Here is a 27,500-nt window from a genome sequence, read left to right on the forward strand (position 1 = left end):
ACACACAGATATCCCCATTCTCAATTGACACACACACATGCACAGCCATATTTGCATGCATGTGCACACACACACACACACACACACACACACACACACACACACACACACACACACACACACACACACACACACACACAGACACATCCCAATACCAACATTTGTCACATGTTAACCCCTCCGCTTCACTGGGACAGTTGGAATGAGTGAGCATATTAATAAAGTAAAACACATCCAAATTCACATTTTACACACACACATGCACACATACACGTACGTACACACAGGTGTACGTCAAATCTAATGCCAGCATAGTAAGAATAAATTAACATATCCAAATTCCCACGACACACATACACACATACACACAAACACACACACACACACACTTAACCACATTTACATAGACGCAGACACACAGACGTCAAACCCCTCACCCCACCCCCCACAGTACGAGCTGCACAGTTGAAATGAGCGAACGCATTAATGACATACTGTACATGGATATCCCCATTCTCTTTGGACTAACAAATAATACATAGCCATATTCACACACACACACACACACACACACACACACACACACACACACACACACACACACACACACACACACACACACACACACACACACACAAATGCACACACACTCACACACACACACACACACACACACACAAATGCACACACACACACACACACACACACACACACACACACACACACACACACACAAATGCACACAGACGTGCGTCAAACCCCAGCCTCACTACCGGCAGCACTGTAGGAATAAGTAAACACATTAATGAAGAGGGTAGCAACTCATCTCATCTCATCTCATCGCCTCTCATCCTCCCTGCGTCTCAGCATCTGAGCCCTCCAGTGCCTTTCTCACGCTCGTGCCCCCCTCCCTCTCCCTCCCCCTCCCTCTCCCTCCCCCCCTCTCTCTCTCCCTCTAGTGTCTCTGCTGCCGTCACCATGATGCAGGCGTGTACTCCTGTAATTAGTAGATGAGAGTCGTTCGCTTAGAGCGTCTTTACTTATTCACTCTCCCCCCGCCCCCTCCCCCCCCTTTGGAAACTTCCCTGGTGCCTCACCATCGGCGGCTAACAGTGCGTCACTGCCAGCCTCTGTAGTTGTGGTGCTGCTGCTGCTGCCGTGCCAGGCCGTGTGTCCCGAAGCACTTGCACACTTAGATGTTTATGTTTTTTTTTGCTCTACCTCCGCTTGGAAATGCATCACAGATCCTGGTCACCTCCTGGTGGTTTCGTTCTCGTGGTGTTTACTTGACCTTAAAGAACGAAGCGTAATATCGTCAACATTACGTCACTGCCATAGTATCTCTCTATCAGTTGTGGTAGCGATAGCGTGTCCTGAGGAAACTTTGCAGTTAACATCTACTATGTTCCATCTCCACCTGGCAAATACATCATAGGCCTGGTGATTTTTTTTTCGTCTAGTAGCGTTTGGTTGACCTTAAAGAATGAACGATTTTTTTGATCGAACAAAAGTAGATTTGAGCACACTGCTGTGGAGTTTGCCACAAGCCGCGGGAATGTTTAGCGAACGTTCCATGAGTGAGTGGCTAGTTAGGCGAATGAGCAAATAGCGAGTAATTAGCAGTGACGTGTGTGAACGAGGCTTTATTCATATTCCCCCTCTGGAAACTTCCCTGACTATCCCACGTCATTACTAGCTGGCGTCCTGAAGCAACCTTTGAAGTTCACATCTAATACGCTCCACCTCCACTTGGCAAATGCATCATAGCCCTCCTGGTGGTTCTTCTTATGTTGTACGTTTGACCTTACTGTAAGTAAAAAACAGTTTTGAATTGAGAAGAGCGAAATTGAGAGACTTGTAGGCACTGAAGAAGTTGAGCCTTTAATGCTCAGGTGACTGGTATTCACTTCTGCGTGCTGCTGGATGTTTGGGGTCCGCTGTGTGTTTTGGATTATTTTGTGCTTAGTTGTATACTGGTGTTGTGTGGGTGTGTGTATGATGGTGGGGGGTATGTGCAATTCTGTGTGAAGGTGTAGTATTCTGCTCTGTGGTAGTCCAAACTGTCTGGAGGTTCTTTGAGGGAATTGCTTCAGTTGGCAGAGCTTTAAAGGAGGTTAGAGGAGTGTCTGTGGCTTGGAGAATCCTCCTTTCACTTCATTTCATCACAGAAGGTGAACATAAAGTGAGAGCTCTCTCGCTCTCTCTCTCTCTCTCTCTCTCTCTCTCTCTCTCTCTCTCTCTCTCTCTCTCTCTCTCTCTCTCTCTCTCTCTCTCTCTCTCTCTCTCTCTCTCCAACCCAATGTTCTCTACACAAAAAATATAAGCAATATTAAACCTGCTGATATCAATTATGTTGACTTCATACTTACTGCAGCTTATTGTTCCGCATGGAATTGTGGAATGGTGCCCATAATAAAGCCAGCCATTGTCACAAATAAGGAATTAATAGCAAACTGATTATTTCTGTATAATTTACCAATGTTAACTAAAAGGGAATCATCACTGTCAGCTAAGATAGATACATCTGTGTTACACGAAACAATATGTAAAAAAAATCAGGCACAACAACTGGAATGCCTCCAAGACTTTTGCAGTGAGAAGTGAGCAAGAGGAAACCATGGCAACCACCACCTCTAAACTGGTGTAGTTCTTGAAGCCAGTGAGTCAGCCTTGAAAGCGGATGGAGGCGACCTTTGAAGTTTTCTAGCCTAGCCTAGCCTAGCCTAACCTAACCTAACCGTACCACTCCCTAACTAACTCTAATGTAATCAAATCAGCCCTGCATCCCAATCCATAATTTAAAATCTTCAAATAAGCAGAAGGTATGAACATCTGAAAAACCACTTCTATTTGGCTGATATCTTGGCAAAGCACCCGTTCTCTGTCAAAGAAGCGTTGCCAGTTGTCCAACTCAACCGAAGCTCACAAACTTCATAACCGACACTAATTTGATCAGACCAGCCCTGCTTCTCAATCTAGTAATTTGTGTCCAATAAATGTTCAAACTAGCACAACGTTTGGACATCTGAGAAATCTTAAGTACTGTACCAATTGAGGCAGAATGAATTTCTCTCTGGAAGATATCTTGACAGAACTCTTCTTCTCTGTCAAAGATGCAGTTGTGTAACCTGGCCTAAGCTATGCTTACCCACTCCACATCACTCCACAACGGTAATTTGATAACACCAGCCCCTGCTTCCCAATCTGTAATATATGTCCAAAAAAGTGTTAAAACGAGCAAAAAAAAATCTGGATGTCTGAGTAAATTGACAAGAAAAATACTAGTTGATGCGGATGTCGTGTCAGAATACCTCTTCCCTGTCAAGGATACAATACATCTGTCTAGGCTAACCTAATCTTAGCTCACCAACTCCATTATGGGAAGTCATGGGTAAGCGGTTAGGGCATCAGACTTGTAACCCAAAGGTTGCCGGTTTGACTCCCGACCTGCCAGGTTGGTGGGGGGGTAATTAATCAGTGCTCTCTCCCATCCTCCTCCATGACTGAGGTACCCTGAGCATGGTACCGTCCCGCCGCACTACTCCCTTGGGGGCTGCCCCCTTGCGCGGGTGAGGGATAAATGCAATTCCGCTGTGTGCCGTGTTCACTTGTGTGCTGTAGAGTGCTGTGCCGCAATGACGATGGGAGTTTCCCAGAGGGGCTTGGGCTTTCACTTTCATACTTAACAGTACCCCTACTTCCCAATCCATTATTTTGTGTCATACATCTTCAGAAGATTTGAACATCAACCCGTATACTCCATGCACCAACTCCATTACTAAGACCAACATGATCAGACCAGCCTTTCTTCCCAATCCTTAATTTGTATTATTTTTTTTTAATCTTCAAAGAAGATAAAAGATTTGAACATCAGAGAAAGCGAAAGTGCCAGTCAAGGGAGAATTAATTTTTCTCTGGCAGATATCTGGGCAAGAGTGTCTCTTCTCTGTCAAAGATTCACAGCGGGGCAAGTTCAACTTTTCAAGTGAAGGTTCAGTGACCACAATCTGGCACTTAAAGCAGGTGGGTAGTCACTGCCAGTCGGGGATGATTGATTCAGAAGATTTGTATTACTCTCTCTTTCTCTCTCTCTCTCTCTCTCTCTCTCTCTCTCTCTACCCCTCTCTCTCTCTCTCATGCTCTCATGCTTCTCTTTTTCTTCATTTCCCTCATATCTCGTTGTCTACTCACTTCCTCACTCAGAAATCCCCATCTGTTTATCACACTTCCACATCTCTCACATCTTTCCGTCTTTTTTTTCTTGATAGAGTCTCTCCTTTTCTCCCTCCTTCCCTCCCACCCTCCTCTTCCATCTCTCTCTCTCTCTCTCTCTCTGTCTCTCTCTCTCTCTCTCTCGCTCTGCCTCCAGTCTGGCCCTCTGAAGTCAGTGGAGGCTCAAACAGAATGGCTAACATACCCACGTCATGCCGCTCCATCAACTCACTCGCAAGCAAGCACTTGTAACACAGAGACTCGCGTGCGTGCGCGCGCACGCACACACACAAACACACTGGGGGAAACAAGGATATGTTTGCGTCAGAGAAGGAGACCCCTGCATGCATTGCACCCCCCCCCCCCCCACCACCACCACCACCACCACCTTCTACCCCCATTACCCCATTACCCATACACTCCCCCTTTCCCTTCCTCTAAAGTTTACACTTGAAACGACAACTGCCCTCATTCAATCCAGAATTGATATGGGAAAGAAAGGGGAAAAGAGAGGTATGGGGAGTGTGTGTGTGTGTGTGTGTGTGTGTGAGAGAGAGAGAGAGAGAGAGAGAGAGAGAGAGAGAGAGAGAGAGAGAGAGAGAGAGAGAGAGAGAGAGAGAGAGAGAGAGAGAGAGAGAGAGAGAGAGAGAGAGAGAGACAAGGGGGAGAAAGAGAGAGACTGAGAGAGGAAGTGGAGAGACATGAGGGAGCGATAAAGACAGATACTGAGAGAGAGAGAGAGTACAGAGGGAATGATGCAGAGAAAAAAAAAGAGTAAGCGGAGAGAGAGGAAAAGGATATGAGGATGAGAGGAAGGCTCCCTAGGACTCCTCTCCTCTCAGCCTGTATGAAGACGGATGCGACTCTAATGGAGCCAGGCATTCATCTCTCTCACAGCCCACACATTAATATGAGGTGTTTGTTTAAACCGCCATTACGCTGTTCAGCATGAGGCCACTTTAATGTTGTTCTTTATTTCCACGGCACGCCCCAGACAAGAAACAAACTTGTGCATAGCAGCACAACAACAAAGCAGGAAGTCATCCATTCGCAACAAGTTTCTTTTTTATTTCGTTTTATTTTATTTTTTTATTTTTTTTATCGTCAGCCACCTATTGCAAAATTGATGGCAAAGTCCCGATCCAGGGTGCAATAAAAACCAATGAGGCTGCGGTGTCTTTCTGTTTGAAGTTAGCATTGTGATAAATGCGATGGGGATATCGTCTAAAAATTGCCGGCACAAGCACACTCCCAAAAGGGCAACCAGAAGAAGAAAAAACGAGGCAGGCAAAGTGAAGAGTGCTGTTGCAGACTTGGGGATATGTTTGTGGTGCTCGCTGACAAACAACCTAGAACATTGTCCTCATGTGTTGCCATTGAAACAAGATCAGGGCTGCATTTCTAGAAACCATAGTGGCTAACTACATTAGCTACTTTGTTGTTTACAATGCAATTTCCCATTGGCAACTACCAAAGTTGCTAACTGGTTAGCAACTGTGCTTTCGAGAAACACAGCCCCAGTTCGGCCTAAATCTGAACAGTTGTACCTACAGTAGTAATTAGGCCTTTGTCACTCCAGATGACCCATATTTTCATATTTAGCTGTTTTACTGCATTCTCACTGAGAAAAAAAAACGTAGAACATTATCATGTGTTGCCATTGAAATTGGAACAGTTTGACCTGAGCCAGAATTATTTGTACCTACAGTAGCAAGCGAGCATTTTTCCCACCAGGTGACACATATTTTCGCCATTTCAGTCTTTCCGTTGGTGTTGAAATGAGACCAGTTCACTCTAAACCAGAATAGTTGTACCTAGCAAGCAGGCTGTGGTCTAAACCGTCGTTATACTCATATTTTGCCAACTTGCTCTTTGCTTGCAAAAAAACAATCTAGAAACATCCTCATGTATTGCCATTGTAATGAGATAATTTCAACCAAAACCAGAATAGTCGTCTCTAGCAAGCAAGCAGGCAGCTAAGCATTGTGAAAAGTGAAAGTCCAACTGGGAAACTCCAATTCCCATTGTCATTGTGACGCAGCACTCCACAGCACACAAGTGTTAACTGCACACTGCACACAACAAAATTGCATTTATGCCTCCCGTGCAAGGGAGCAGCCATTGTCCCACCAGCCTGACCTATATGTCCATAATTTGCTGTTTCACCAGGTGTGGCTCGGCTGGACGACCAGATCTTCATCAACCGGAACCCTGGTGTTCCTTCCGTGGTCAAGTTCCACCCCTTTAATCCCTGCATCGCCGTAGCCGACAAAGACAGTATTTGGTGAGTGCCAAGAAAAAAGTTTTCTTACAGAATGAGTCGATTCTTATACAAAGGGTAGTGGTACTGTATGGTGATATCTCTATAATTTCAATGCAATAATGATTTATAATCACATATTACATGGAATTTAAATGCGGTTTCCAGAAACGTACTTGGCTTCATGTATTTAATGAGCGCCACGATGTGCCTTTCTTTACAAGTCGATGGGCCCTGCCTTGGCCCAAACGGGCAATGCTCTATTACGCCAGGGAGGCGGGTTCAGTTCCATCTCTCTCTCCCACTTGCTTCCTGTCGCCATCTCGTACTGTGCTATGTAATAAAGTCCCAAAAAAAATCTTTTAAAAAAGAATGCAAGTAGATAATGATATTGTTGCGTTCGTAATGCAAGGTGAAGGTTAGTGATTACAGTATTATAAGCACCAAGCGTTAGTCAGAATCCATTTCAGCTTGATCCCAAGACAGCGCTGTTTAACAATGCGAATAGAGAAGTTACTTCCCACAGAAAATCTCTTCAGAACCTTCATTAAAAATCAAGGTCTTTTAATTGGGTCTTTTTTTTAATGCCTAATGGTTTCCCAGAATAGTTTGGGACGGTTAAAAAAAAAATCACTCAGGCCAAGTTTTTTTTCTTTTCTTTTTTTAAATTTGATGTTTAACATCCCGTCGCTCTAGATTTAGGTCACCTGCTTCGACAGGTCTCAGCCGAGTTTGACAGCCCCCGAACACTGCAGTAGCACTGCCACCATGATGAGAGCTGACAGTTTCAATGCGGCTGTCTCAAGTTCCCGCTTTCTCTCTGTCACACACACACACACACACACACACACACACACACACACACACACACACACACACACACAGGCACGTCTTGTCTGTCAGGAGTAAGATGCGAAAACTCTGGCTGGAAGTTTTCACGACTGACTGACGGACGGGTGACCCACATATTGAAAGTGGCACAGTCACAGTCAACGTCATTCCATGGAGCCAGTGGCACATATAAATATGTAGATATAGAAAGAGTCGGTGGGGGGCAGAGAGAGGGGGGGGGGGAATGTATAAATATTATATACAGATATCATAGAGGGGAAGTGAGAGAGAGAGAGAGAGAGATGAAGAATAGGATGCATAAATATAATATCCAGATGCTTGTTAGCGTCTACCCGCCTACTGCATTTACCTGCCACCTCCTCCAGGGGGAGCATGTGATGTCCCCTGAATTATTTTGGGGTTCAGAGTTTTAATGAATGCCCAGAGACTGTTTAAGAAAAGGCCAGAAGGCTTCTAGGCCAGTGGGTTCTATGAATAACGGAGAAGTGTGTGTGTGTGTGTGTGTGTGTGTGTGTGTGTGTGTGTGTGTGTGTGTGTGTGTGTGTGTGTGTGTGTGTGTGTGTGTGTGTGTGTGTGTGTGTGTGTGTGTGTGTGTGTGTGTGTGTGTGTGTGTGTAGTGTGTGTGTGTGTGTATGAATGTGTGTTCGTGTGTGTTCGTGTGTGTGTGTTTGCATTTCGCAGCTTCTGGGACTGGGAGAAAGGCGAGCGTCTCGACTACTTCTACAACGGCAACCCCCGCTACACGCGGATCACCGCCATGGAGTACCTCAACGGGCACGACTGCTCCCTCCTCCTCACTGCCACCGGTCAGTCCATGAACACACACACACACACACACACACACACACACACGACTGCTCCCTTCTCACAGCCACCGGTCAGCCCAACATGAACACACACACACACACACACACACACACACACACACACACACACACACACACACACACACACACACACACACACGACTGCTCCCTCCTCCTCACAGCCACCGGTCAGTCTAACATGAACACACACGCGCACACACACACACACACACCTCACGCTTGCGCACGCACACACACACGCGCACGTGCGACTGCTCCCTCCTCCTCACCCCCACCGGTCAGTCCAGGAGCGGAGCTATAGGGAGGGCGAGCAACACTTGCCCTTGGGCCCAGGGCCCTCCCGTAGTGGTGGCGGCATTATTGTGAGCTTGGCAAGCTGTATAGGGGGCCCTATAGGTGTCTTTCCCAGAGGCCCTGTGTGCAATTGTTCCACCACTGGGTCAGTCCAAGACATCCAGGGCCAGATTAACGCACAGGCTAGATATGGCTGCAGGCCACAGGGGCTCCCATCTGTCATGGGGGCCCCCTGATTGGCCAAAAGTGAAAAATTGCAGAATTGTGACAAAATGCAATATTGAAAATTTGATCTATCGGGTTGAGTACAGTTTTTCTTGAGACATGTTTTCCTTAATTCCTAGCTCGTAATTATGACACTGTGTAAATTTGTAGCAAAATTTGCCTTCTGGGCGGGTCCCACAACAACCTGTAGCCTAGGGGCCCCAGGCCATCTTAATACGGTCCTGAACACATCCCTCCTCTGGGCCGTCTGCACGTCATAACGGATGGATACTTGTTTCCAGACTCTAGTCTGTGTATAATACCCAAAAGACATGCATCTCCAGAGTGTGTCTGTGTTGTCAAGTCGAATGTCCACATATCTTGAGATGGTCTTGAAAGGACACGGAAAAAATAAACCATAGACTGACGAGTCTGCTTCCCAGGTTGATCAGCGATGGATTTGCACTTGTGTTTAACAAGTGTTCTGTTCTTTTGCGTAATTCTGTTCTTTTGCGTAATTTGTGTAATTTTGAGGCACCAATGGTTTCTAGAAGCAAGTTAAGCTTACAAATGAACACCAAATCATTGGTAAAATTTTAACTTTGAAAGTGTAGACTAGCTACCATTGTTTTCATTCTACAGAGTGAGGATTCTTTTGCATAATTATGTACCTACATATGTACTAGGGTGCATCAAACGCCACTCGAAAATGAAAACTTTGCAATATCGAACTCTGCTCTTGCAGTATTGTTCCTTTGCACTATCATAACTCCCCTGTTAATTTCTAGAAAATTTGATTGTTAAAGGGTGGCACAATAGGCTTGGAATTTTGAATGGTAGTGAATGGGCATTTTTAGCTAAATCTGTGCAAAGTTTATTTTGAGATGTTTTGATCAAAAACAGTGAGGGCAGTTATTTGGAAAAATGCTCCAGTTGCTTCTCCACTCCCCCAGGACATCAAAACCCAAACAAATGGCTAAAGGAAGGATAGATGGGTGTTGGAACATGGCTTAAATATTAGCAAATGGGGGCTAAAACCTTGCTGAAGGAAGGCTCTAAAAAAAGACGTACAGGGAATTTCAAATATGGGAAAGTGGAAAGGGAACTGGAGCATTCTTCCAAATGATTCTCACAAAATAGTGTAAAAACACACTTTTCACACTTTTCAAGGATTTGGATAAAATTGCCCATCCACTGCCATTCATAATGTCAAGCATATTGTGCCACCCTTTAACATCAAACAAAATCTCTAAGATTTTACAAGGGTGTTAAGTTAATACAAAGGAACAATTTTGCAAAAGCAGAGCAGGATTTTCAAACGTTGGGACGTTTGATTCACCCTAACGGTAGAGACACATACACGCGAATTTGCGAACTTTGCCATTCATTCCTATGAGAGAGGCGATGGCAAGCGAACAGGAACGAAGCAAAGCGAAATTATTAAAGAAAGTTTAATGTTATGCAAATGAGGAGCGAATTCGCCTGCCGCAGCCCAATCAAATCAACAACACAACTGTTTCATTCCATTTGATTCACCGCGACGACCTGATGTCGGTTGGATTTCGCCTCTCTTCGCTTCGCTCGCTTCGCCTCCTATGTGTCCCTACCGTAATATGTACAAAAGGTTTCAATATTTCTCTGTTTTCTCTCTTCTCGTCCTTTATACATCTCATGCTTTTCTGTCGCTCTCCCCTCCACCCCACCCCCAATCACCTTGCGTCCAACCCCCTCTGTTACACCCTCCCCCAGATGACGGAGCTCTGAGGATCTGGAAGAACTTTGCAGACCAGCGGAACCCGGAGATGGTGACAGCCTGGCAGGGTCTCTCTGACATGCTGCCTACGACGAGAGGTCGGCACACACACACACACACACACACACACACACACACACACACACACACACACACACACACACACACACACACACACACACACACACACAATTTTTCATTCAACACACACACACACACATATTTAACCATCAAGACACATACAGACATTCACACACACACACACACACTCTCATCCATCTCTACTTGCCCCATCTTTCTTTTATTTGCTCATGTCCCAAACTCTCTCTGCGCTCTGATAAATGACTTCTGTCTTGCTTACCTTTCGCTGTTACCGCCTTCCCCTCCCCAACACTTTGGAAAATGCAGTTGGAGGTGCAGCGCATCAGGGAACCGGTGAGAATTCTCAACAGTTAAAAACAAAAACCCTTACCCCTCCCCTCGCATCTGTAAATAGTTGTCTGTCATTTGTCAGTTTGTCAGGTGTGTCACCCACCTAGGCCTAGCTTTGTGTGTATCCCAACAACAAAAACAGTGCACCATCCACCCCCTCCACCACCATTCACACTGGGAATCTCACACCTCACTGTTCTCAACAGTATGTGTCTTTTTTGTAATGTCCTTGAGTTTTGTTCAGTTTGTTTGTGTTTTCCGTGCCCACTGTTTTGTTGAGATGAATGTCATTCGGTGTCCCCAATGTCACATTTTTGGGGCGTTTGAGAGAGGGGAGGACCAACTCCAATGCCTGTCAAAAGGGAACTGTTTGACGGGCACCCCCATGGCGTGCAGCGCAGTGCAGCCCACGGCTTCCCAGTGTTCACAGCCCAGGCAACGCAATTACAACCAATAAGAGTCATTGTCACTCCCAAGTCAAGCTGCTGTAACCACTCCACATGTGGCCTCTATAATGAAGCCAGGGAGCTGCCACCACTGGAAGCAGAGCAGAGAGAGAGAGAGAGAGAGAGAGAGAGAGAGAGAGAGATGGATAGAGAGAGAGAGGGAGAGATGGATGGAGAGAGAGAGAGAGAGAGAGAGAGAGATGGATAGAGAGATGGATAGAGAGAGAGAAAGAAAGAGAGAGAGAGAGAGAGAGAGAGAGAGAGAGAGAGAGAGGGGATGAGGCACTGCCTGTAAGGGAAGGGATGACAACACCACACACACACACAATCTCCCACGGCACCGCGTCAGCCCAGCATCCAACAACTGATCTGAGACCTGTCACGCCCGGCACGCCGTCAGCCACGTTCTCGGCTCGGCCGCCCCCATCACACTGGCCCCAAGTCAGAGCCCAGAGAAGCGATGACACACACCACACACACACACACACACACAGAAGCGATGACACACCACGCACACACAAACACACACACACACACACACAGAAGCGATGACACACCACGCACACACAAACACACACACACACACACTCGCCCACCACCGCGCCATCATCCAACAACTGATCTGAGACCTGTCACATCAGGCACGCCGTGCATCTTGTCAGCCACGTTCTCGGCTCGGCCGCCCCATCACACTGACCCCCCAAGTCAGAGCCCAGAGAAGCGATGACACAACCCACACACACACACACACACACACACACAGAAGCCATGACACACCACACACACGCACACACACACACACACACACACACACTTGCCCACCACCGAGCCGTCATCCAACAACTGATCTGAGACCTCATTTTCAGGCAGGCCATGTATCTTGCCAGTCTGCCACGTGCTCAGCTGGGCTTGTGTCGGCTTGCCTGGGCCCACCCCCACACTCTGCCCCCCAAGTCAACCCAGAGATTCATGGAGGCAAATCATCTGTGCAAACCTGACGCTTCCCATCAAGTAATGGAGGAGTAGACACACACACGTACCGTAGGTCGGACCTCGCATCTTGCCAGCCCGCCACGTGCTCAGCTCTGCTCTGCTCTGCTCTGCTTGGCTGGGCCACCCCCACACTCTGGCCCACCAAGTCAACCCAGAGATTCATGGAGCCAAATCTTCTGTACGAATTTGATGCTTCCCATCAAGCAATGGAGGAGTTGACACACAGGCGTACCGTAGGTCGGACCTCACCCACGCATCAGGAGATGAGGCTGTCAGTGATTCAAACTGGATGTTCTACTCGCTGGACTTTCAGAACAATGGACCCTATCCCGGAGGTATAGGAGACCAGTATAGTCTCTTCTTCAAGTCAGAGAGTAGCCAGCTTTGTTATAGGACAAATCACAGATTGGAGCTAGATCACAGTGGTGATATGAACCCACTTTTGTCTCTTTTACAGTTTTCCTTGTCAATTTTAGGTAGAAATCAAGGTAACGCTTTACTTTACGGTACAGTTACCCTATGTAATTACTGTGTATTTTCTGGGTAACAACAGGGTAACAGAGAGAAGTTTGATGATTAGATGGTTAGAAAATACACAGTGGTTTCATAGTAATTCTTGAGATATGGGTATTACATAGTATATACTTTATAATTACCCCTTTTTACCCGTTAGATACCATGTAACTTCTGTCTGTTACCCTGTTGTTACACAGAAAGTACACAGTAAATACTGTACCGTAAAGTAAAGCGTTACCAACGATTACCTTTTGCCTTACATCAGGATGCAAGAAGCCCAGCCAACTTCAGCCATCACACTACAGAGTGCAGTTTTCTGTCTCTCTCTCTCTCTCTCTCTCTCTCTCTCTCTCTCTCTCTCTCTCTCTCTCTCTCTCTCTCTCTCTCTCTCTCTCTCTCTCTCTCTCTCTCAGGACTTTCTCAGGGGTTTGTTTGGTCTGGCACAGGCCGTAAAGGGCTGTGCGATGACTGCATTGTTTAGTCTGGGCTTTGAGATGTGTACACATTGGACCAGTGGGTCGGCTCAGTGCAGGGCATGCGAAGGGATTTGGGTAGGGTGGTGTGGAGTGGAGTGGAGTGGGGGCTGCGTGTCACACTCGCTGTGCTCCTGACCTGGTTCTGTGAGAGAAATGACAGCAGCTGGCAACCGTAGTGTAGGCCACGTCCATCAAAAAGTAGCTCTCGTACTCAACGAGGGACGCGCAGACACGATTCAAAAATACATATATCGAAGAGATTTGAAAGTCGATGATAATCAGGCTATGTTGATTAGGCACCTGCTCTAAAAGGTACAAAGACACACACAAACCACACCACATGCACATACTTGCACACACACCAAGGGACGTCACCATACCCACACTAAAAGAAAAAAATAAAACACACGCACTATTCCAAATAATCTCACCAACCAAATTTCAAACCAAATCCCATAACAATCTTCTCCAGCCTCCCCTTCCACATCCCCCTTGCTGATCACTTACTGTGCTGGTAAAACCCCTTTATTCATCCAGTAACTGCAACGGGAGACCCTCTTTCCTTTAACCATCCCATCGTGGCTCTTTGAGACTTTTGTGACATTGCTGCTTCTTCTTCTTCACCCATGTGTTTGTTTGTCTATATGTATGTGTGTGTTTGTGTTTGTTTTGTCTGTAAGTGTATATGTTTGTGTCTCGTCTTGTTTTGTGTTGATACTGTGTATGTTTTGTCTGTGTGCAAAGCTTTAATTTGTTTTAATGTATGTTTTGTCTGTGTGTAATATTTTGTTTTGTGTTCATGCTATGTATAGAATGTAGGCCTACTGTTGTGTGTGCGTGTGCGCGTGCGTGCGTGCGTGCATGCGCGCGCCTAGTTTCCTCTTGTCCACATTCCTAGTCATCAAAGCCCCTTCAGGCAGGCAGAACAAGACAGCAAATTTAGCTGTACTGATGACTAGATCAGGCCAACATCGAGACCAAGACTGAGACCAATCGCTAGGGCACTTGTCTGCCATACGGTCCACCCAGGTTCGATTCCCGGCTCGTTTGCCGACCTCTCCCCATCTCTCTCCCCATTTGCTTCCTGCCCACCTCTCATACTATCCTGTCATCAATAAAGTCGAAAAAGACCAAAAAAATATCTTAAAATAGAATAAAAAGATCAGGCCCAAATCCCTTTTCCTTCACCTCTCCTTTTCACGTTGCCTCCTCTCCTCATCTCCTCTCATCCTCTCATCCTCTCTCCTGTCCTCTCATCCTCTCTCGTGTCCTGTCCTCTCATCCTCTCTTCTGTCCCGTCCTCTCATCTCCTCTCTTGTCCTGACTGGCCTCCGTTCTTCTCCTGTCTCTGCTTCTCCTTCTCACCTCCTTACCTACACTTCATAGGCCCCCTTCTCCACTCTTTTCCTCTCCTCTCTTCCTCACATCCCGGCCTGTCCCTCACCTTTGTCATCCTCTTCTCTCCTCCATTCTTCTCCTCTATCCTGGTCCTCTCTTATCCTCCTCCTCTTCACTCCTCTCCTCCTGTCCTCCCTCAGGCCCAAACTTTCCTGTGTTCACTGTGGGTGTGGAGATGCCAGCATGTCCTCTCCTCCTCTCTTCTCACGTCCTCCCCTCCCCTTCTCTCCTTTCCTTTCATCTCCTCAACTCCTCTCCCTTCTCCTCATCTCCTCCTCCTGTCCTCCCTCAGTCCTCAACAGGACACCTCATTTTCCTTCCATTAGTTAGTTTCCTGTGGGCGTGCCGTGGACCTGCCAGCATATCCTCTCCTCCTCTCTTCTCATGTCCTGTCCTCCCCTCCTCTCCTTTCCTTTCATCTCCTCAACTCCTCTCCCTCAGCCCTCAACAAGAGACTGCTTTTCCCTCTATTAGCTAGTTTTCTGTGGGCGTGGACATGGCAGCATGTTCTCTCCTCCACCCCTCTCCTGTCCTCTCTTCTCATTGTCCTCCCCTCCTCTCCTGTCTCTCCCTCCTCTCCTGTCCTCTCCTCCACCCCTCTTGTGTCCTCTCTTCTCATTGCCCTCTCCTCCAATCCTCTCTCCCCTTCCTCTCCTGCCTCCCCCTTCTCTCATGTCCTCCCCTCCTCTCCTGTCCTCCTCTGTCCTCTCATCCACTCCTCTCATCTCCTCCTCCTGTCCTCCCTCATCCCTCCAAACAGGAGACCCCTTTCCCCTCCATTAGCTAGTTTTCTGTGGGCGTGGAGCTGCTATATAGCTTGTGGATTATAGTATGGCCTACACCCAGCACTGTTCTCTCTCGACGAGAGCAGAAGGGCTGTCTCTGTTTGCCCAGCCTGCTGTGGAGAGGATGCTGCAGAGAGAGGCTTTTGGGAGTGGCTATTAGACATTGGCGGGGTTGCTATATAATTGGCTTACATCGCTTTTGTGTCCCTGAAGTGTGTGAGTGTTGTTTCTAGTATTGTGTATTCTGTTGTTTCTGTGTATTGTGTCAGTGCATTGTCTCTGCGCGCGTGTGCGTGTGTGCGTGTGTGCGTGTGTGTGTGTGTGTGTGTGTGTGTGTGCGCGCGCGTGCGCGTGCGTTTGTATATTCTGTGTCATTGAATGGGTGTGTGTGTGTGTGTGTGTGTGTGTGTGTCTGTGTGTGTGAACGTCTTTGTGCGTTTCGGTGTGCTCTCCCTTGATTGTGCTAACTCCAATGGTGTCCCCCCTCTTCTTGGCTGATGAACTGACTTGACCCCGCCTACCCCAATGATAAACCCCGCCCCTCCTCACCTCACCCCCCCGTTCTGCTCCTCCTCTGCTCCTCCTCTCCTCTCACCAGGTCTGGCACGACGCGTGTCCATCTATCTTGACAGGAGCAAACAGGGAGGTGAGTTGCTTCTTTTCTTTTTCTTTTCTTTTCCGTTTTTCTTTTTCGTTTCATTCTCCACCCCTCTTTCAGTCCCTACTGTCTTCTTGGTTTTTTTTCCTGTTTGTGCTGCACTAAATGTTAATGTTGCTATTCAACAACAACACCCCACCCCTTAATCTCCCAACCGCATCCCTTCACAAACATCCAATGTCATCCTTAATCCAATGACATGCCACTATCGGGTATGCTTTAGTGGTTACCAATCACCAATCACCAATCGCCCAAGACTTACTGTTATTGATGCACACAATGGGGACAACTTGTTTTATTTTTCGAAATTATTCTGACTGAATTGTACTGTTCTCAGCATGTCCATGCTGTTGTGTTTTTTTTTTGTGTGGTGAGCGACTAACCTTGAATCCATTCACAGGAAACCTACATACAGCGAACAGCACTGTTTAAGTAATCCTCTTATTCTCGGTAGTAAATCAGTAGAGTATAATATTCAGTCACGTTTCCTCAAAAAATGTGATCATGTGAGGAGTACTCTTTAAACCCAAACGTAAGGCAACATTCTTCAAGGCTCAATGTTTTCTGTTATTCAGACACTTTTCCACCTGCCTGTTTGGCATTCAATAACCACAGGGCGAATCCAAAGTGAAACATGAAAGAGAAAAAGAAAACGAAACAAAAATTGGCCCTAGCTTCCCCCCCTGTGTTGCCTAACCAGGGTGACACCCCCCCTACTTCCTGTTCCTCGAGTGCGGTGCCGGTAATTGTTTGTTGTTAGGGGTTAGCATGCGTAGCACGCACGTTAGCGAGGCAGCAGTCGCCGAGGTAGCAGCCGTGTTTGTGTTTCTGGCAGAGGGGGGAGTTTAGCGAGCTCAGAACTCATTACGCGCCTTGCTGCCGGTGGACCCCCCTGACATGAGCACTCGCGCATACACACTCACACACACAGACATGAACAGTCAGTACAGACACAAACACACATACACACGTGTTTGCTCAGCGTCTCATCACACCTCTCCTGTCCTGCACCTGGCATCGGTGAACAGATCAACCTTATGAAGCTCTTACACGCATGTGCAAACAGACGGAGACACACACACACCACACACACACACACACACACGCGACACTTTGATTAGGTGTCAGAAACGGTATACGTTGGAGGAAATATTATGTTCAATCTGGTTATGAGCTGTAATTTAGACAGCTGCACTTCAGAGGGATATGCCGCTGAGCTGGAAAGCATCGTAGAGTATGTGTACATGTAGAATGTGCACCAACTGTCCTGCTGATATGGTTTATGCTAGCCTGGGAAAAAGCCGACTGTTGACTCCGTCAAACAGTCTAGCGAAAGCTAAGAGGAATCCGTCTCCATGGAGGGTGGGAGATGATCTGAGCTTACTCTGCCATTTAAATTCATTGGAGTTCCGAATTCAGATAAAAAATAAAAATTGTGCTTTATTAGCATGACTTTTATGATATGGTGTTGCAAAAGCATACAAATAACAAGACAAAAGTATGAATAGTGTTACCTTAACCAATCAGTAACGGACTTCGCGGGTGAGTTCTTGCTGATTGGATAAACAGTGAGCGAACCGAGCTAGGAGGCCTTCTCCAGACTATGTGCGGAGCCAAAATCTTTGGGTGGAAATACATAAGATGGCTTTGCCAGGCTAGGTTTATGCCACTGTATGCAGCTTGACCCTGCTTCAAATATATTGAATGCCATGCTCTGAAAATCCAGGTTAGCCTTGAGGGGTTGTCAAAGAGGAGGTTCCGCCGGAGCAGCTCAGATGTGGACAACTTTATTTTATTTTTGAACGAAGGGCCAAAAGACACTTGAAACATTATTGGAACAATGTTTTTTTCTACTCTAATAAAGACATGCCGTTTCGAAAATATAGTACCGGTAAATTAAGTTTTCCACATCTGAGCATCCTCGTTGATGCACCAGACAAGTAAGTGCAGCAGCCTTGGGGGCTTGGGCTGGGGCTAGACAGCCAGCTCTTGACCAGGCGTTGGCCACCCCCCACAGAGAGCCGCAGATTAAGAGTCATGCTGCTTGCTAAAGCCTTCAAGATTGTGTAAGGGAAGAAAAGTTTTGAAGTTTGACTGTCACAATGCAGTAGCACTTTGATGTGCTACTGCTTTACATGAGGAAACACCTTGCGCGTCAGGAAAAAAAAAAGAAAGAATCACACACACTTATTAGGCGCCAGTAGCGAGGAGCTTCTCATGAGTAGAGGGATAGCCTCCAGAAATAAATACAGAAACACACACAGAAAAGAAAGGTGGGGAATAGAGAAACTGAGATAATGACTGGGAAAGAAGAAGGGAGCGGTCTTAATTAACTCAAACTTAAAACGGCGCGGGTCAGAGAGAGGCAGTCTGTTATTATTCCAAATGAGGGACACATGAAACAGTCTAACAGGAGAGATCCGGTGATGTGGACATTAGATAATTGAAGAAATTGGGGAGGTGGTTGTGATGTTTTAAATACCAGTGGTGCCTTTCTTGAAAGCAACGTTTTTAGCCAGTTAGCAACTTAGGTAGTTGCCAAAGGGAAATGGCATTGCCAACAACAAAGTAGCTAACGGAGTTAAAAACTATGGCTTCGAGAAATGCACCCTTGATCACTAGTTACAGATACATGGGAGGTTTTTTTATTATTATTGTTATTATTACACGGTGGTGGCCCATAATAATAAATATGGATTTTGGGCTTCGGTGTTGAGCGTTTAATTGAAGGATTCGTTTCTGCCAAGAATACTCTTCCGCTGTGCAGGCAGGCAGGCAGGCAGTGACAGCAGTTCAATCCTTCCCTTAGCACATCTCCAGTTGATGCGGCAGCTATCGATATCTGCGTGGGCTGCGTTTCCCGGCTCCCTCTGAAAGGGAAGGCAGGCGGTGGCGGCGGTACTAGCGGTGGTTGGCAGAGGGCTGTGGGCGTAGCCAGGGCCGCTGGCAGCTTTTTGCTGGGCCCCGGACAAAGTCATCTTAAAGAACCCCCCATCTAATACATGCAATGTAATGAAAACCCAATTTTGGGCCCCCTGTCTCCCTGTGCCGGAGACAATTTATCCCTTTGCCCCCACCCCTGTCGGCTTCCCTGGGAGTAGCACTGGAGGGGGTCTTCAAAAGGCCAGCTAGAGGTAAGGCAGAGAGGCACGCAGTGGGGGCCTCCAACTGGCGGCTGGAGTATCACGATTGAAGCTTGCTTTTTTTCTTTTTTTTGTCATAGTCACGGTCTTCAAAGGTTGATTGGAGCCAACAAAGCCCATGGTCATATGAGGACGTTGCATGAAAAGCAACAGCGGCACATCCCGGTATTGGTTTATCTGAGGGATGTTCTGCTTTGTTTTGCCTGAAAAGGATGTTGTGAAAGGTCCTTGTGAAAGACAGCTGTGGTATTGTGGTGTTTAGCAAATTGATTTTGTCCCCGATGCTGGCTAATCGTTTGTTAAGACAGCAATGAACTAACAAGCTGAAAGACATTTCTAGCTGTACCTTGAACCATCCTGGTGTCTTTCAAAGTCTGGACATCTTGACAAATCAGGGGTGCGCTTCTCGAAACCGAAGTTGCTTACTACATTAGCTACTTTGTTGTTTTCAATGAATTTTCCCATTGGCAACTACCGAAGTTGCTAACAGGCTAACAACTTCCCTTTTGAGAAATGCTCCCCAGGAGGCTTGTGAGGCCTAGAAAAAATAATGTTTTGGTTCCGGTTGCCGACCGACCCTATCATTTTTTGTGCGACCCAAATTTTTTTTTTTGAATTTTTGGAATCCTCAATAAAATATCGATGTTGTGTGGACGGTTGTTCATATAGACAAGACACAACACGTTTCTTCATTCCCATAACTCGCCATCTCTCACTTTCTACCTGCCTGCAAGTTACTGAATTTGCATCGTATGACTAGCGCGCGCACCGACCGGCTTGATATTAGAAAACCCCTAATGTCACTGCAGAGTTGCGCACCTACTCGGTCACGTTGTAGGCTAATTATTATGCTACAACATGCTAATTGGTAGTCGTTGTAGCTCGTAAGTTTTAAACAACTTGCCTCATAGCGTTCTTGCAGACTAGCCTACGATGTAGGATAGTTTGGGAACCTGGCGAAAACGCCTGTCAAATAATAAGTCAATAGCCTTACCTCACCCGACACTGACAAAGCCTGACCAACCGCCTCGAAATGCAACACACAGACAACATTATGAGTATCCACGATTTTTGAATGTATTGATATTGTCTCGTCGTGTTAGAAAAGGGCTTCCATTCAGTCACGCTGCATGTTCGACGAGATGCATAACTCGTTATAGGGTAGGCTACTAAAGTAGCACTGTATCAATACCTTGTAAAATAAGTTAATATGAGAGAAGGGAAATGCTTTGCCCAAGTTTTCCTTCATTCTTTCATTTACCACAAGGCTTGGTTAACCAAGAAGTCCGTTGGCCTGCGCCCGTTATTTTCTCGCTCGCTCTCTCTCTGCTTGTCCCTCCACCATTGCACAGTAGCAGGGCGCCTGTCACCGTCTCACTCTCCGCATCTCCTCCAAATAATGAAATTGAAATGAACGATGATGTCGCCACAAATACGACTGTTCGATGAAGACCTAGGACTACAGTTTCCTACAATAATGCCCCTCAATCACCCTTCATTAAAACATTCATATCGCCTCAGGTGGCAACCTCGCGTAAAACAAAAAAGTGAGTAAATAGAATGTTTGCAAGCCAGAACCTTCATCCCAATGAAAATATGGTCTACAACGGATGATGGAAAGGAATCAAAAAAAGTAAACGGGACATAGGCCTACAGGAGTTAAAGCAGCGTCAGGCAACTGACAGCTGGACAAGTTTTGCCAGAAACGGTAGGCTATTACGTATCATATCCTCATTTCGGTGACGGTCAGTATAATTGGCTCATTAATGCTTATTATATTTCATTGTAACTTTAGCTGTAGGCCTCACTCCACTATCGTCCTTGGCATTGTTCCAACAACGTTTATGACGAAATCTGGCACATGTGGGGGTTTGGGGGTGTCGGACATAAAAATAAAAAAAAATGGAAAAAAAATAAAAAATCCGACCGACCCATGACCAAAGCTGACAACCAACCGGAACCAAACTTTTATTTTTCTTAGGCCCTACTCGCTTCTGTGTCCTGTGGAGCAGGACTCTTCACTATTAAAGCAAGTTGCCTCATCCTGACTTGGCCAGATTAAGTATTCATTTTAGGAGTTTGAAGTCGGGTTGCCAGGAGATGGTGGGAAGGGTAGGTGGGGACGCATGCATATCAGCACAGCCAATCAGTGCTCCGCACGCACACACACACACATGCACACACACACACACACACACACAGCCAGATGCTGCTCATACATACATGCACCTGCAGAACTGGACGCACACACAAAAACACACACAAGAAATACACACTGCCAGACTCCAGACTTACCATGTCATCCCCGTCACCTTTGCCAACATTTCATCTGCCCTGGCCTGAGCTGCCCCTCTCAGAGGGAACCTTGTGACTTTGAAGTCAGTGCTCCAAGCCAAGGCAGTCCTCGACAGAGAGACTCCAACCTAACACCAGAGCAGAACACGTGGACAGGCCAGTGTCTCGAATATATTAGCAACCATTCGAGCTGAGCTACCAAGCAATTATAACGTGGCTACTTCGGGCTATGTTTGTTAAAAGGTGCACTGTGTAAGATTTTTAGTAGTTTATTTCCACAAACCATGCGGCCCATTCACAAATGTCACCTGTTTCATGAATACTTGCCACCACCATCAGCACAGAGCAGAACACGTGGACAGGCCAGTGTCTTGAACATATGAGCTACCAATCGAGCTGAGCTACTGTTCCAATCCAGTATAATACGCTACATCAGCCATTGAGGTTACTTTCGGCTATGTATTTTAAAAGTGCTCTGTGTAAGATTTTTTTGTTTTTTTGTTTATTTCCATAATCCATGTGGCCCATTCACAGATGTTACCTGTTCCATGAATACTTACAACCATCATCAAATTCGAAGTAAAAAATAGACATTTTTAGCTGCATAACTTACTGTACTTTGTTCATACTTGACTATGGAAAAAAACTAATTTGTCAATAGACAGCACAGTTTTGATGAGCAATACCTACTCTGGCCACCACCCTACACAGTGCTCCTTTAACAGCCTATTATGACTCTTTTCCACTTCCAGTTTTCTGGTAGGCCTACAGCTCGACACAGCGCAAGTCAGGTGCCTACAGCTCAGGCGCAACTTTTTGCTTTTCAAGCAGGCACGACACAGCTCAATAGTAAAGCAAAAAGTGGCGACCGAGTCGTGCTGTGCCAAGCTGTAGGCCGATCAGAAAACCAGCAGTGGAAAGAAGCATTGGTAGCTCATCTCGATAGAACACAGACTGATGGGTGGTGTGCGGAGGGCCACCCCGCTGCCACCTGCTCCTCTCAGCCCCCCAGCCCCAGGGCTGCCGCTAGACGTAAAGCAGAGTGCGAAGAGTGCTTAGGGAACCAACCAGTGCTTGGGGCACCAGCCACTTTCTCCCCAAAATTAGGGCCACTTAGATTGAGATTGACTAAAAAACGTCATGAAAAATATATTGAACTACATTACAAAGCATATATGTATTAGTTAGTGGAATACTATTATTATTATCATTTGACTATGAAGGGGTCCTCCTCACCAGTTATGCTTAGGGCCTAAAAAAAAACCTTAGCAACGGCCCTGCCTCAGCCCCTAACACTCAGACAGTGGCGGTTCTACCCATTTTTGGGGACCTAGAACAGATATGGACATGGGGCCCTTCTGAATCAGTTTTGCTGGTGTTTACCGTGGAGAGGCTGACTATAGGGGGCCCCATACCGAGGTCAGATAAGGTGGGGCCCTAGGCAATTACCTAGTCTGCTTCATGGTAAAACCGTCTCTGACACTCAGACCACAGACCTCTGGTGCGCTGGGAAGGGGACCGTGTGTTTAGCGCTGCCAGTGACGTTAGTGGTTTGGACAACGCACACGGTCACCAAAGGACAGGCAGACGGACAAACAGACCGATCTTTTAGGGGACACTGAGAGTGTAGACCTCTGGTACGTTGGGAAGTTTGGCATGTCCTTGGCGCAGCTAACTGATCGTAGTCATTTGGATTCTACTTAAAGGTGACACCAAAACTGAGTCCAGACATGCCTCTGGTACACTGGACATTTGCCCACAGACAGACAGGCCCTACCGTGGCTCTTACTACACCGGCGACCCAGGTTCGATTCTCTAACTGTCCTGTTGCAAATAAACATCTTTTTTTTTTTTTTTTTTTTTTACAAGACATACAGACACAGACTTAATGGGGAAACTCAGACCATATAACTGTGGTGCGCTGGAAAGTTTGCTGTGTTCTCATCTCAGTGCTAATGTTTGTAATTAGGACAGCACTTGTAAGTGACAGCAAACCGAAACTGACAGACAAAAACACAAACAGACAGGAAGAGATGTTTTGGTGACACTCAGACCACAGACCTCTGGCACACGGGGACGTTGCCCACGTTCCACTGATGATGGCAATTTGGACTGCCCTTCAAAGTGACCAAAAAAAAAAAAAAAAGACAAACACACATCAACAGAGAGAGATTTTGGGTGTGGATATGAGCCTACGCCGGCTACTAATTTGGACCACACTTAAAAGTGACACCAGAGCAGAGATGGAGCAAAGCAGAGCAGAGCAGACCAGCAGACAGAGTTCTTTTGGGGTGGGTAGAAGTCCGTGTTGACTCCTAATTAGAGCCACAACACAGTGTGTGTGCGTGCGTGCGTGCGTACGAGTGCATGTTGATCCAATGGGCGAGTAAATATATTTATTGTCTCTCCACTGGTAAACACTTGTGCATATTGATGAGTTTCCTAGATGGATAAGCCGTGTGGGCACATGGGGTTAGGTGTCTCAGGCAGCGTGACTGGGACTATGGGAGGAGGAGGAGGTGGTGGTGGTGGTGGTGGTGGTGGTGGTGGTGGTGGCGGCGGCGGCAGCGGTGGTGGTGGTGTGTCTGTTTGTGGTCATGCTGCCTGCCACACGCCATTGGTGGGCTCGCGGGCCAAGGTGCCAAGACACACACACACACACACATACACGCACGCACACGCACACACACACACACACATATACACGCATACACATCACACACACACACACACACACACACATACACGCACGCACACGCACACACACACACACATCGCCGTCTGCAGGAGGTTTGGGCTCAGGTGCCATGCCATGGGGGCACCCTGCTTGAACCATCCCCAAGAGGGCTCTTAGGGCACAAGTGGAGTGACTGGATGTATGAGTCACTCAGTGTGTGTGTGTGTGTGCGCGTGTGTGCGTGCGTGCGTGCGTGCGTCTGTGTGTGTGTTGCAATGTTTGAGAGCATGACACACTGCTGGATAAGGTCACACGGCATCGAGTTCTGTCAGGGATCATGTTGAAGAGATTCTAAGGAGCAGTGCTTTATGTCATGCTCACTTAGGATCGTCCTTTTGTGTGCGTGTGTGTGTGTGCGTGTGTGTGTGTGTGTGTGTGTGTGTGTGTGTGTGTGTGTGTGTGTGTGTGTGTGTGTGTGTGTGTGTGTGTGTGTGTGTGTGTGTGTGTGTGTGTGTGTGTGTGTGTGTGTGTGTGTGTGGAGGGGTGTGTGTGTGTGGAGGGGTGTGTGTGAGTGTGTGTGTGAGTGTTTTGATTTCTCTGGACATCCTTGCGTTATTTTTAGTTTAGAATTCAAAGACTAAATAGAAAGCATTATCTTGATTTCCGAGAGATATACGCTCATAAGGAGAAACAGCCTGTATACAGATGGCTTTTCTTTATTTTTTTTTTCCCCTGGCTGCGCGACCCTGGCTGCGCACAACTCAACCTCTGAAACCACTGTCGGTGAAAAAAAATAGCTCATGTGGTTGGCTGCCAGTATCTTGCCCCTCCTCACAACACAATGTTTATAAACAAAAAAAACATATATACATGGATAGGAACGTAAAACACAAGTCAAAAACAGAATCACTCCATGGTCATTCTATTGCTTTTCACATATGTGGACTTGACTTGACTTGACTTGACTTGAAAGCTGTAATGTCCTTAAAAAGGCAATTTGTCTTACAGCACAGCAGAATGACATAAAAACACATAGGCCTACAATAAAAAACACACCTACCGTACAAACACAGTAGATAGCTAGACATATAAGTTAATGTGTAAATAAATGAGAGACCACTGGTCAAATGCATTCGTTACCACAAGGGGATTGCTAAAAAAGTAAAAAGAGGTCAGTTGTGCATTAGAAGAAATATGAATGTCCATAATGTCAAGAATGTATCTCCCACATCTTATTCAATTGGTTAATTGTGCGTGTGCGTGCTTCCATATGTAACGTGTGTGTCCGCTTCCATATATACATGGATAGGAAAGTAAATACACAAGTCAAAAACAAAACCACTCCATGGTCAATCTATTGCTCTTCGTGTGTGTGTGTGTGTGTGTGTGTGTGTGTGTGTGTGTGTGTGTGTGTGTGTGTGTGTGTGTGTGTGTGTGTGTGTGTGTGTGTGTGTGCGTGCGTGTGTGTGTGTCCGCTTGCGTATGTAACGTGTGTGTGTCCGCTTCCATATGTGACGTGTGTGTGTGGTGTCCTGTCCCCCAGGTGCGGGTATGGTGGTGGACTGGGAACAGGAGACAGGGCTGCTGATGACCTCTGGAGACGTGCGCATCATCCGGATCTGGGACACCGAGAGGGAGATGAAGGTCCAGGTAGGAACTCTTTCTTCAAAGATACTTATGGGGTCTTTAAGACTTTTTTAGTGACAGGACAGTTTGAGAGAGAGAGAAAAATACCAACAAAATATCTTGAGAGAGAGAGAGAGAGAGAGAGAGAGAGAGAGAGAGAGAGAGAGAGAGAGAGAGAGAGAGAGAGAGAGAGAGACAGGAAACGTTTGGGAGAGAGAGACGGAGAAGGGTTACCAAAAGACCCAGGCCTTAATCGAACCTGGGTCGGCCTCGTCTCAGACGAGTGCCCTACCATTAAGCCACGGTAGGGCCCAGAAGCACACCAGGGTGCATTTCTCAAAACCAGAGTTGCTCCAGTCGCTTCTAGTGTGTTTGTGCCGTTGCACGGCACAATACCCAGTGATAAAACACGGAATATTAAATGTGCATTATTGTACATCTATATCATATTCAATATCATAAATCTAAGCCTGAGGATTTGAAGAATTGTATTTCGTCACATGCACAGAAATATTGTGAAGTATTCTGTAGTGTGAATGGAAAAACATGATTAGACAAGTTATGATCTCTTTATATAATGCACTGAACAGAGTATGACATTGTTAGTGCAGTGTACTCTTAGTGCAGTTAGTGTATTTTTAGTGCAGTTTTGGACTCTCCATATCGCAGTACAGTATATGAGTGTCATCAGTTTGCAACATAAACAGCTTTATACAGTGTGTGAAATACATGGCTTTGATCTCTACAGTATGTAGTTCATTATATAGGGCATTATGTAGGGCACGTTTGACATAGTTTTGCACTGTACCATACGGTGAAAAAGATGAGGATTTGGGATTCGATTGCTGCTCCCCTAAGTCTCACTCCCAATCCCTTGGGACCTTTAGTATGCACCACAGAGTATACCTATACAGCGTCTTCTGTAAATAGGATCTTACCCTCTTCTAGGGCTGCACAATTAATCGAAAAAAATAATCGTAAATCGGGATATCGAAATCGGGATTTAATTGGGATTTAATCGTGGCAATAGTGACCTGCGTCCTTGAAGCCAGAACATACTGACAGACTGGTGTTTCTGACCAGAAATCTGTCCACCTAAGTTTCATGCTATTGCATTTTTCACAATTATTACAATTCATTTTATTTTGCTCGTTCCGTATATAATGAATAGTTGGTTATATTTTATTTTGGTGATATGTTTTTAAAAATCAGTAAACAATCAATAATCGTGATTATGATTTTGACCCAAATAATCGTGATTATGATTTTTTTCCATAATCGTGCAGCCCTACCCTCTTCCCTCTCACCAGGTAGGGCACCTCATTCTCATGGGCCTGTGCTGTACATGCATTAGTCATGCTGCAGTTGTTACTGGCGTGTCAAATGTGTACCACTTGCTGTTAAAATGTAATGTACATCTCATTAGATGCGGAGAACATAGACATTATTGTCCCGTAAAGAAAGACTTGTCACAGATAGAGCAAAGGAAATGCAGGCTTTGTTTGTTTCAGTGATGCTAATGGACCACGCTGAAACCTAGTTGGATATAATGGCTTTTTAAAAACACGCACTCATGCATCGAACTCATAATTGTGATGAACATTGTGTCACATGCAGAACAGTACAGCCTCGCTGGCTGCACAGTTTGCAGTA

The 27,500-nt window shown here is 46.2% G+C and overlaps 1 protein-coding gene across 4 annotated transcripts in view; it reads left to right on the forward strand.

Moving 5' to 3' along the window:
• rptor (regulatory associated protein of MTOR, complex 1) overlaps positions 1–27,500 on the forward strand; it is a 361,851-nt gene that overhangs the window by 321,271 nt on the left and 13,080 nt on the right. For 2 of the 4 annotated variants that reach the window (XM_063201318.1, XM_063201308.1), the window contains exons 27-31: positions 6,382–6,496; positions 8,006–8,130; positions 10,399–10,500; positions 16,047–16,094; positions 25,765–25,871. In XM_063201318.1, the coding sequence (XP_063057388.1) occupies positions 6,382–6,496; positions 8,006–8,130; positions 10,399–10,500; positions 16,047–16,094; positions 25,765–25,871 (497 nt within the window). The remainder of the gene's footprint in view (positions 1–6,381; positions 6,497–8,005; positions 8,131–10,398; positions 10,501–16,046; positions 16,095–25,764; positions 25,872–27,500) is intronic. The other 2 variants (XM_063201331.1, XM_063201324.1) reach the window with 1 other exon arrangement.

This window comes from Engraulis encrasicolus, chromosome 1 (assembly GCF_034702125.1).
Source record: "Engraulis encrasicolus isolate BLACKSEA-1 chromosome 1, IST_EnEncr_1.0, whole genome shotgun sequence".
In the NCBI taxonomy this organism is placed as follows: domain Eukaryota; kingdom Metazoa; phylum Chordata; class Actinopteri; order Clupeiformes; family Engraulidae; genus Engraulis; species Engraulis encrasicolus.